At 46.9% G+C, this 12,062-nt stretch overlaps 2 protein-coding genes across 2 annotated transcripts in view; both read left to right on the forward strand.

Annotated features, from left to right (window-relative positions):
* Nucleotides 1-12,062, forward strand: part of LOC135817993 (exocyst complex component 2-like) — a 32,984-nt gene that overhangs the window by 4,509 nt on the left and 16,413 nt on the right. The window contains exons 7-13 of the mRNA XM_065331298.1: nt 300-380; nt 807-952; nt 2,747-2,828; nt 3,982-4,084; nt 4,651-4,760; nt 5,384-5,467; nt 6,266-6,301. Of these exons, the coding sequence (XP_065187370.1) occupies nt 300-380; nt 807-952; nt 2,747-2,828; nt 3,982-4,084; nt 4,651-4,760; nt 5,384-5,467; nt 6,266-6,301 (642 nt within the window). The remainder of the gene's footprint in view (nt 1-299; nt 381-806; nt 953-2,746; nt 2,829-3,981; nt 4,085-4,650; nt 4,761-5,383; nt 5,468-6,265; nt 6,302-12,062) is intronic.
* Nucleotides 9,259-11,567, forward strand: LOC135817994 (uncharacterized). The gene has a single exon (XM_065331299.1). It carries the CDS (start codon nt 9,524-9,526, stop codon nt 10,832-10,834), a length of 1,311 nt encoding a protein of 436 aa, XP_065187371.1. The 5' UTR covers nt 9,259-9,523; the 3' UTR covers nt 10,835-11,567.

Raw genomic sequence — 12,062 nt, forward strand, 5'->3', positions numbered from 1 at the left:
GTGTGTGTGTGGGGGGGGGGGGATTTGTGCAGGGTGTAATAATTTTGAATCTGTGTGGAGCGGTGATTGCGCATTGTATGTTGATCCTGTTTGCCTTTATGGCGTATGTGTAGGCACTCAACATCAATCAATTTTTGACCGTAATTGCAGAATTATTGTAGACATGTCCAGGCAAGAAACGTGGCACCGGGTTGTTCCTCTCTGGTATTCCATTTTGTATCATGTATGCGTCTCTGCTATCAGTGAGATTGCTGTGTGCCGGCCATTTTTCGGCTATCCTCCTTGACCCCTGAGTGCACCTATGCATCAGCTGTTGTTGAGAAACGAGAGCATGAGCGAAGGCGGCAGCCTCACCGAGAAGCTAGAGTTCATCCTCAAAGGTGAGCGAAGCTACGGACGGAATGTGGAGCATTCCTCGGCTGTTGTACCGGTTGTGTTGTTGTCTGCCGTGCCTTCACAGGCATGCGCATAGCTTGCTGTCCTGGTCAACATGTAGTTTACCCTGAACGATATAATGGCTTGTGTTTCTGATTGAGAAGAGACAAGACTATCTCTGTGGAGAGGTCTGCGATCACGTATGTTATGAGAATACGAGTGAGAAATAACTCTTGCTAGTTGTTATTGCTGCCTTGTTACAGGACGAGTTATTTCTCACTTTGTTTTTTGATTTATGGTAAAAGAAAAGGACCAAGGAAAAATTAATCCTTGGCTCTCCATGCGAGTCTATCTTTGTTTTTTGAATATCACTTTAATAGTCTCACTGTTTCTTCCCTATAATAGTATTGTTTTAATTTTCTTTCCATCAGATACGGTCAAGTGTGCAGAAGATCTCTTCCACGACGTGCTGTCACGCAAGGACCGGGCCGACTCCATGCGTAACGCTCTCAACATCATGCAGCGGTTCCGCTTCCTCTTCAGCCTGCCGCGCAACATCGAGAAGAACATCAAGAATGTGAGTGTTACGGTGGTGCGCTTGTTAGGGGTGTTGTGTGTGTGTGTGTGTGTGTGTGTGTGTGTGTGTGTGTGGGCCAGTGATTGCTGGGCCTGTCAAACTTTGTCTATTCCAAGCTGAGGTGTACATGTAGGATACGAAAAATTATACTGGTGACAATCTCAAACAGAAACAACACAATGGCTATAAATAAGATAAATTGTGCACTCATAACAACAGCAAAAGATGAAGAAAGTTAAGTTCCATAACGTTTTCTTGTGACTTTCATCAGTGGAACGCCGTCACATCGAACTCCAAGCATTGTTTGAGAAACGCCACATTAAACGCAATATACCTACAAACATAACGCTTGCTTATTTATTGCCATTTTACGACTATTGTCTCCTCGTCGATTGTTAAGAAACAACACATTTCTAGTTTCATTAGAATCATTACTCAGTCAGCTATCAAGACTTGTGACTTTGTAGCGTAGAGAGAGAGTGTGAGCAGGTCAGGTGCGTAATTACCACCATTTCACCACGCGTGTCTATATCACCACTGTTCTAACTATCAAGAACATGTTGCAAAAGCATTTTGCCCCATTCTCATCACTGGATGTGTGAGAATGACACCAAGAAAGTCTTTTAATACAGTCCAATAGATTTGAGACCTTGCACCTTTGCAGCCCAAATCGTTGCTGTACGTGCGAAAATAGCGCGCCAAGGTGCTTGAGCTCTTTTCCCAAAGTGACAAGTAGTGTGGCTACTGAACTAGAGCTATGCCTGTTGTTTTCAAGCCGGCGCCTTTTCTCTCTGCCGCGTGCTTCCTTATGTAGAGGAAGTGATAGGTTATCGTTAGCGCTAAATGTCATCGCTGGCACCTTTTTAGTGTTTGTGTATTGAACTGTTGTGACTGTTTGCTTCATTCCCATGTATCCACTGATGAGAGTGGGTTGAAGAGCTGTTTGAACCTGTTTCGGTAGTTGACTGGTCATTACTGTGTTTACAACTGCTGCTCAATGAAATCCAGTCGCGTCACTCAACTTTGTGCCGTGCACCATTTCGCAGCCCATTGTTCACAGGTCTAGGGCTGCGCAACGCCCGTACTTGCGTGACGTGACTGGATTTCATTGAGCAGTACTGTAGTATAGTTATTGCTGTGTGTGTGTGTGTGTGTGTGTGTGTGTGTGTGTGTGTGTGTGTGTGTGTGTGTGTGTGTGTGCGTGTGTGTGTGTGCGTGTGTGTGATTGTCTTATTGTATTCTGCGGCTGGATGTATGTGTGTACATACATCCCTATTCTAGGGTTTGCTTTTGGCCACTGCTTAGCCCGGGGTGTTATGATGGCCCGGCGATCTTAGCCATGGCTTGCCTACAGCGCTTTGTCTGGCCCATGGTGGAAGTCCAAAGTGGCAATGTTCACTCACACATTGACCTTGTGGGTCTTTGCGGTGGGTGTGCAGCGTTTGAACGTGGAGGCATGGAATCTCAGGCTCCCAGACCATGCTTGCAGTATTCGTATCCCAGTACCCGTCTGTGTTAGTTCGTGAGTTTCCAGTTGACTTACGATCTGGTCTGAATGTGTTCGTTCCCTGTATAGACGACCAGATGTATGATAAAGCAGTGTGTACAAGAAGATGTGTACAAACTGCAAATCTGTAGAGCGTAATCGGTGTTGTGGTGTTTTTAGATGCGCCGAGAACCCGTTTTGTGTGCAAAATGTGTATGAGTGGCATTCCAGTGACATTGTGCACACTGTCTGTTGTATTCACAATAATAGTATTTCCACTTGAATCTTTTGCGATCTCTGCGTTGTAGGGAGAATACGAAATTGTCATCAACGATTACGAGCGTGCCAAGTCTCTCTTTGCGGACACTGAGGTGCAGGTCTTCAAGAAAGGTATGTCATTGTGCTCATGTTGCTGCACCTCGGGGGGGGGGGGGGGGGGTCCATCGCCACATTATTCAGGCTTTTTTGAGAATCGAGAGAAGCGTTTTGCTCTAGAAGCCATGCGCCTTTCAAGTGAGGTTTGAATGCTATCATACTGTACAAGCAGAAATATTCGGCTGGACTTTAATTTCGTCTTTTTCGTCCGAGGAGCTTTTAGACTAAAGTAAATGCCGGACTAATGTCGATTTGTCCAGCTTTTCAATAAACTCTTATGATCCATGGACGAAAGTTACAACCGGACGAACTCCCTTTCTTTGGAGTTGGACGAAATTATTGACCGACGAAATTTTCTGCTTGTACAGCAGACAGTTCTGAAGAAGCAGCTGGGGGATCAACTGGTTTGAGAGGCAGAGTACAATGTAGTTCAGCTGTTTGTTGCTTCATGCAACTGTACGGTACTGGCCAGAGAAATCCAACCTCATGAGTAGAATAGCGTTGCCGGGTGCTATGCAGTCCTAGCACTACACACACTGGTCTCTGCACTGGAATGAGGCGCTACTAGATTCACGCGGTTGGATTTCATTGGCCACAACCGTAGTATGACTACTACAGTCAGACCTCGCTTAACCGCACACCTCCGTCTTCCACAAAAATTTCTGGATAGGCGAGGAAACCAGATAATCGAACACACAATATTGTATGTATGCATGCTATATGCTGTAAATCGGTAACCAACGATTTTCTTCCGGATGGTGAGGGATCCGGATAAAAGAGGACCGGATAAGCGAGGTCTGACTGTCCTAGTATCTTACTTGACCTGTTCACTGTGCTGGGTGCGTCCCTTGTGGATTCATCTGGCCAACACAAAGAAATGAGGCCCAACACCTGACTGCTATCTCACATGTGTTGGCGGTGAGACAGGCGATGCCTGTACTAGTACATTTAGTTTTGATATTCCACTTGATGCCGCTTTGTGTGGCAGTGCGAACAATGTGTGTCGATGCTGGTATCAACTCACAGTGCATGCACAGAGTTTTTCTAGGATCCTGTGCACATCGCTATTCTATGTTTGGCCATGTTTGGAGCTTTGTGTGCATGTGCTTTGTAACTGAACTCTTGTGGATTGTCTTGCTGCCATCGTCGCTGCTGGTGCTGTGTTCAGTTCTTACTGAGGTGGAGACGCTCGTGAAGAATTTCCGAGGACAGCTGCTGAAAAAGCTGCAAGAGCTGCCCTCGACATTGGATGAGCAGAAGAGACTAATTCGGTGAGCTACTACACATGCGTGTGTGTGTGTGTGTGTGCGTGTGCGTGTGTGAGAGAGAGAGAGAGAGAGAGAGAGAGAGAGAGAGAGAGAGAGAGAGAGAGAGAGAGAGAGAGAGAGAGAGAGAGAGAGAGAGAGAAGATGGGTGGAGGCATTCCGCAATAGGACCATGTGTTACTTTAAAAGACCAGTCGTACATGCATATGGCCTGCGTCTACTATTATTTTTACAACCCGTGTATAGTGCCTTGTAGAGAGGCCAACTGTCTTTGAAGGCTCTTATTACATGCATTCAGTGAAGTGCTCTATTTTCTTTCTCTGAGGTTCTTGAAAAACAGACATCAGACAACTGATCCAGCTCATGCTTCATCTTATGACGACTGAATGGCTTTGTGTGCCTACTTTGTTACTTCATTGGACAGTTCTGTTTCCAAACTGTAGTTTTATCCGACTCGCTACAAAATGAAAACCCTCCTTGGGAAGTGGAAACGAGAGGCAGTGTGAAATTCTATCCTTCCTGCTGGCATCTCAGATATCAGAGTTTTCCATTCATGTGTTTCTTGTTCTTAGGTACTTGATGGAGCTACATGCTGAAGGAGATCCAGCGTGGGCATGCATCCAGCATCAGCAAGAGTGGCTCATCCGCCTCATCCTCAGCTGCAAGGCGGACTATCAATGCGGTAAGGCATGCTGTGCACTGGCCATTGGCTATCACAAGATTTAGAGCGTGCTGCTTGGGTCCGGTTTCAATACTGTGGAGATGTGTTAGGCACACAGAGCAGCCGTGGGCAATGAAACTGTGTTGTGCGTGTGTGTCTATCTCTCTCCCTCCTCTCTCTCTCTCTCTCTCTCTCTCTCTCTCTCTCTCTCTCTCTCTCTCTCTCTCTCTCTCTTCTCTCTCTCTCTCTCTCTCTCTCTCTCTCTCTCTTTCTCTCTCTCTTTCTCTCTCTCTCCTCTCTCTCTCTCTCTCTCTCTCTCTCTCTCTCTCTCTCTCTCTCTCTCTCTCTCTCTCTCTCTCTCTCTCTCTCTCTCTCTCTCTCTCTCTCTCTCTCTCTCTCTCTCTCTCTCTCTCACTCACGCACTCACTCTCTCTCTTTCTCTCTCTCACTCTCTCTCTCTTGTTGTTGTTGTTGTTGTTGTTGTTGTTGTTGTTGTTGTTGTTGTTGTTGTTGTTGTTGTTGTTGTTGTTGTTGTTGTTGTTGTTGTTGTTGTTGTTGTTGTTGTTGTTGTTGTTGTTGTTGTTGTTGTTGTTGTTGTTGTTGTTGTTCTTGTTCTTGTTCTTGCTCTATGCATGTACATACAGGGGACCATATAACTGCTGAGATGGACCCAATCATAGTCACTGGAGCTGGTATTCCTCAACTAAACATCCAAGTGGATTCTATTGGTAAGAGTTAATCAATGCATTACTTATTTGGAAGGATATGATAACTTAATACTGTCTTGTACATTCCTATGCATATGGGCCGCGGTCAGCTAGAACATGTCTTTGGGGTTTCTTAATTTTTTTGAGACATGACGGAATGAAAATTAAATTTTGTTTTCCGTCGAGCGCGTTCACGCTATACTTCATTCACCAACAGATGCAGATCACCTTGTCGAATTCTGTTATCACACTTGTTGGGTGGTCTAGTTCAAATAGCTGGCCAGCAAAGTGACAATTTTCTGGAATAAAATGCAAGTAAAAATTCGAAAAATTCACTCTTAGACATGTTTCAGTTGGCTGTGGCTCATATTTTACCCTCTCTTTCCTTTGCTTTGTTACGTCAACTAACGTTACCTTTTGTAATGGTTGCTTCCCATTGTAACAGTTATAACTGTCCTGTTTGCTTCCGAAGTGTGATTTCTTCTATGAATGCCTTTTTAACTCGGATGGTGAGGCAATTAAATTATGGTGTCAGTTTTGTGCCATTTTGTCGCACTTGCTGACTGTATAAGATCTGGTTACGTTGGTGGACAGTTTGTCATAACTCGTAACATGTTGTCCTCCTTTTTCACCGTAATGCCTTTTTAGTATTGCTTTCATGCGGCAGTGCTTTACTAAAGGGCAGCCGTCCGTCTTTCGCTGGTTATTGTTTTTTCGCCAATGTCGCTTGTGCATGTGTGTGCATGTGTGTGTGTGTTGTGTGTGTGTGTGTTCGCGTGCATGTGTACGTATGTGCGTCTTTCACCTTCGCCGCTGCAGACAATCCGCCTAACAACACCAGCTCTACTGACCGAGGTAAGAGCAGGCTTGGTGTACATGCAGGGATGAATTTACTGCCATGTTTTAGCATAGCAGTTTTTACTATGCAAAATCTCAATTGTGGCGTAAGGTACGAAAAGCATGGATAACCTATATATGTTATGTATGTATCGCAGTTTTCTGCGTGTCACTGTAATTTTTGAGTAGCAGTAGATCGATTTTGCGTAGCAAACAGCGATGCGATACCGGATAAAAAGGGGGGGGGGGGGGGGCGTTGTGTAGGCACAGCATGCCAGTTTACATTTTTTGAATCACCCATATAAGTACCAGTTTTTTCATGCTGGGGACCTGTGGGATTTTTTTAATTTTTTACTGGAGCCACGTAAACCCGTCATGTGTGAGCCATGAATAAGGGGAGTGGTGGCGTGGTCTGGGATGCTCTGCCGACCTTGGCTCTCGGCTTCATCACAACCAGGCGCGCCAATACTGCAATAGCACAGAGCATACTAGTAGACGTTGCTGAGTGAGGCAGCACCCAGTGGACATACATGTACATGTACTGTGCGTCATCATGGACATGCCAACCTGAAAGCACTACAATGTAGGGCTTTCTGTGTGGCCTGGCATGCAGATCTGAGATCTCCCTGCCCACTGACTGTCATTGAAAGGCGTGGCATTGTCAGTCAATGATGAATGATCTGTCATGTAGGGGCACTGCACTTGAGCTACTACTCAGTAAACTAAAGCCTAGGAATCGTAGGATGTGCTGCTTGCAATACTGTACTGTCAGTAGTGTGCTACTGTATAGCAGATGTGCAGCCAACTGTTCCCTTGTCTGGTCCGGAACAAACTTCAGCCACTGAGGATGTAATGCATTCACACACACAGCCTGAGCGTTCTGTACCTGCACTGCATCCTGGAGTACCAGGACAGGAAGGAACAGTTGGCAGCATCACTCCTACTTGAGTCCTAGCAGCGATGACACGGGCTGTCAGCATATAGGTAATGTGTGCATGCTTGCAACATGGGCCATGGCTATGCTCCAGGATGTAGCGCATACTAAGATTTTGTTTGAAAGGAAACTGGGCTTCCTGTATGACAGGAACCTGTTGCTGGTTCCAAATAGTTGTGGACTGCTGAATTTTCCAGGAAGTATTGATGATTGCCGCTGCACTGGTGAAGCATGAGGCAGTAGTTAGTGTAATTAAACACCTTGTCAAGTACCCAATGCCACCCAGCAAAGATCATCCACACAGGGGCACTCACCCGGCTCATGCCTGCAGAGCTAGAGTAGAGGGATACTGTAGCATGATTTGCATGTTTAATACTGTAGGTAAATACATGTATCTGATGTACTGTAAAACTGGGAATTCTCAGTGCTGTCATATTTTCGGTATTTCCCAAAATCGGTTCGGTAGCGTGAAAATTTCGGTAAACCATGCTGCAGTCGGCATGCATGTAAAAAAAAAAAAGTAAATTATCGTGTCCGTTCCCGAAGGGAACTCACAACGGCCGCTAATAGGCGATTCACACGACAGGCAAATCCACGTTTACAGGAAAGTCACCATGGAGATATTCCTGCGGGCGACCAAAATTTGCCCGCGGGAATCAAAAGTGTCCATGGCCTTTTTGCCCGCGGATGCACTCATCTGCGGGCACTTTTACAGTTATGAGGTTGTGAGGTCGTACTATCGTACGGTAGTCTTGAACCCTGGTTGTTTGGCCTTCGTCTTTGGGTACTCATTCCGAATCACCACAGTAACGCCGTATACTCACAGGATACTGGCGGGAGCTCTGGCCGCCACCCGCGGCCATGTGAACTGCAGCCTCACGTTTCACTTCCTGCGGGCATCTGACAAACGTGGATTTGCCTGTCGTGTGAATCGCCTATAACACCCGGTAAACCCTAGCAACATGGCTATGCTCCAGGATGTTTGCCGGGCATGCATGTACTCATATGTATATTTTCGGTGCGTTTTATTTTAGGTAAACATTACCTGGACCGAAGTTACCGAAAATAAAACTCCACCGAAATTTTCCGGTTTTACGGCAGTGACAGGGATGTGCCATGGCCCAGAAATGTGGCACTTGTAAGGTGTTATTTTGTTGTCTCATGTGGAGGCTCTTCCCACAACTGTCTGAGCTCTGTTGAAAAATGTAGCAAAGGGAAGTCTTGTGCATCTCAACTAACTTGGTAGATTTGTGTATGGATTATGGAGTCTTCGACGGCGAAACTCACATCACGTGTCTCAGATACGTTTCGTACTACATGTACGTACAAACGAAGGATAGCCTGTGCGCAATCTGAATACTGTACTACTAAGTACTAGTATCTGCCATGATCATTCATGTTGGGGATTTGCATACACCATGTACATGTACACGCAGTGAGTGTCTGTCAGAGAGTGCTTTTTTTATTACTCTGCTGCTAAAAAACGTTGGAAACGTCAAAGTACAAGTGCTTGACACTACACTATGTGATCTGAGTTTTCCCAGTTTTCACAGTCAGCAAACGGTTTTAGAAAGGGTAAAATGAGCTGCACACTCTTGGGGGGTCTATAATTGTTATACTCTTGGATCCATCCTTCGTTTTGAGTTTTGGCCTTCTGCAAATGATCAGAATCGAGCACGCATGGCCGAAAAATACTAGTAACAGTTGAACTGTGACCTCCGCTGCTCCAGTTTTCGCTGCTGCAGTCAAGAATGGCGGAGTCAGACTGATCGCGGGCAAGTGGGTGCAGTCATGCAGACCGCGTACCGCAGCTTAGATCTCTACAGTACAGTCAATCATGGTCATGTAGACTACAGACTGCACTCTTTTTGCTGCATGCTGGATCGACCGGGCCGGGGAACAAGCTACGTCGGTACGGTACGTGTAGTGTAGGCCTGGCCATGGCATGTGCGCGTGTGGACCTAATCCTTGCCTTGCTTGCGCCTGTTTGCGCTCTGTAGGCTGTCTGTGCGCGCTCGATCGATCGGGTGCGCGCGGGCCGTGGTGAAGTGTGGCACTCAGCAGATCAGAGTACCACTCCACTGTGTGTGACTTTTTCAGTGTTTTGTGGACTTGTTTGTCAACCTGTTGTTTCGTTTTGTGACTCAAATTAATCATGTTCCTTTCTACTCGTACTCATTGTGGCATTCTATGGTTTTGAGGTGGACAGGCGAGATCTGGAGAGCTAGAATTTAGGATTTCTGAATGTGAAATGACCTGCAATTGGCGGGCAGGCGAGATCGAGGGCTAGATTTGAGGATTTCTGCATGTGGACAACGAGAAGGCAGGGAGTAGCAGGAATGCCACTACTAGGTATCAAGTCCTCTCCTTCACTGATCTCAAGCAGACCCCGCTCCCCTGGATGTCATTGCAACTACGGGCTGATTTTGTTCTGCGCAGTCACCGCCTCTCTCCTAGTTTTTCTGCGTACCAATAGCTCGAAACCATCTGCTTCTGGGCATGAAAGCAGCTTCGTAGATTATTCGTTTCGGCGGGGGCCTAAAGAATCCCCTGTTTCTCCGTCGCTGCAGCCTGTTCCAAACATCCGCGAGTCGAATGCAAGAATCCTCCCGCCCGATCTCTTCTCGCGGAAAGCTCCGCCCAATGTTGCCCATTCTGACATTAGTGTGCTGTTTGTCACCAAGACCAAACCGACAAACTATGAGCGTCGTTCACTGTCCAGACAGGGTTGGCAGTCCAGAGCAAGACAGGACTCTGTCTGCTGGTGTGTTTTGAATCACACAGAGCTCTGTGGTCATGGAAACGAGGTGTGCCAGTACAGATCGCTACGTTGGTCGCAGCGATTTGCTGTGGGCGGTCACTCTGTGCCAGCAGAAGTCGTGAATGAGATCGCCACCAAATCCGATTTCCTGCTGTACCCCGGCGTGGATTCGTATAGTCATCTGACTTGGAAAGTACTATGGATACTGAAGTACGCTACCCAGCGCGTTGAATTCAACTACCTGATACTGCTGGATGATGACTGCTTCGTGCAGCTGTGGCGAGTATACGATTACCTGAGCACAGCGCCGAGAAAGCGCCTCTACGCGGGCCACGTCGATCCAGGTCCGGTGAGCGTGTCGCGCAGCACGCGCAGCCGCTGGCAGGTCAGCGTACAGCAGTACGAGGAGCCAAACTACCCCCAGTACGCCTGGGGCGCGGGCCTTATTCTCAGTCGAGACGTGGCGTCGCTGACAGTGTCCACGGCGGAGCACTGGAAACGGCCGTGGTTCGGTGTGGACGACGCGTTCATGGGCGTACTGCTCAACTCATCCGGTGTGCCGGTGGTGGACATTGAGCAGATCTACACGGCTGGCTGGCACAAGACACTGGGCTGCCGCACAGACTACTCACTACGCAGCACTCAGCCTCTCATTGTTGCGGGCAGCAATGACGAAATGCTGTATTTTATCGATGCGGCAACGCGAAAGATCTCACTGTGCACAGTTATGGATGGCCCGCTGCGTGACCTTGCCATTCTTGTCACGTCCAGCTTCTTCCCATGGGCAATTGCCTGTGCGTTGGTGGCGGTCATTGTAGTGTGTGTTTACATTAGTAGAATCAGTACTGCTCGCTAGAGTGAACATTTAGGAACGAACTGATCGACTGCTGTTGCGTCTTGAAGCTTGAGAATGTGGAGTTAGCCCCAGGCCTCTCTCTCTCTCTCCTCTCTCTCTCTCTCTCTCTCTCTCTCTCTCTCTCTCTCTCTCTCTCTCTCTCTCTCTCTCTCTCTCTCTCTCTTCCTCTGTTGCACTCACATGCAACCTTGAGTACCCTAGTCAACTGCACGCAAGGCATGGGATGTGCGAGCCGGTTCTATTTTTAACCTTCAGTTGCGAGCCTTGTTGATCAAGGTACAGCATAATCACACGTCTGTTTGAGGTAAACGAAAAATAGAACAAACACATCAGATCGTAACGGGCGTGTCGGAGAAAGGAGTTTCAACAATGCGATGAAAAGAATGCGATGAATAGAACAATTGTTGCCGACATAATACCAAATCAGATCCTATTTATATTTAGTATTAATTTTTATCCATTAGAATATACTTAGCTTTTAGGGTTTGCTTCCCGAGATCAGGTATATGTACTCGCACTTTGCTTACATCCTGCAGCTATTATGTGTTCAGAGATTTTTCACAATACAGCATTACAATGATGAACAGTGTCTACTTTTTTTTTTAGGGTGTTTCAATTTGTGCATTGCGGGCTTGCTGTTTGTTTGCCTTGTTTTTATAACGGCATTGCTTGCTGCTTGGTCTAGGTGACTATCAATCTCGTGTATTTGTGCTCTTGTGCACTGTGGGTTTGAGCCTCTGGTGGTGGACTGTGTGTGTGGGCCCTGGCCTGTGTGGTGTGTCCCACTAGCACAGTGAGGGGATGTCTGCACACGTCGTACTCAAAGACACACGACAGGTTTCAGTCCGATGTTTGTGTGTCTGGCTCTACACACTGTGCTGTTTTGTTCTCACTACTTGGAGGAGTTTGGTTGCATGGAGGAACCTTGATCTTAGATCTGTCCAGCGCCCGGGATGGCAAAACTACCTGGACTGTTACTCCATTGTAAGACTTATACAAATTTCCCCTTTCCTCCCCCCTTCCTAGTGGAAGCTGCTCTTGCTAGGCAAGTGGGAGAAATGGTGCTCATGCACAGCCAGTCAGAATAATGGCCCTCTCATCTCTCTCAAGTGGCTGTAGTATTGAGACAATGGTGGAGGGAAGCATGCTAGCAGGGTCCAACAGTCCCCAATTTCGTGGAGTATAATCAATGTAATCACGACCATCACTGCATACTGGTGGTGTCTGT

This window comes from Sycon ciliatum, chromosome 5 (genome assembly GCF_964019385.1).
Source record: "Sycon ciliatum chromosome 5, ocSycCili1.1, whole genome shotgun sequence".
Lineage (NCBI taxonomy): Eukaryota > Metazoa > Porifera > Calcarea > Leucosolenida > Sycettidae > Sycon > Sycon ciliatum.

Bases quoted from the DNA above. Each gene is read 5' to 3' on its own strand.
- LOC135817994 (XM_065331299.1), top strand. From the start codon at position 9,524: ATGTGGACAACGAGAAGGCAGGGAGTAGCAGGAATGCCACTACTAGGT.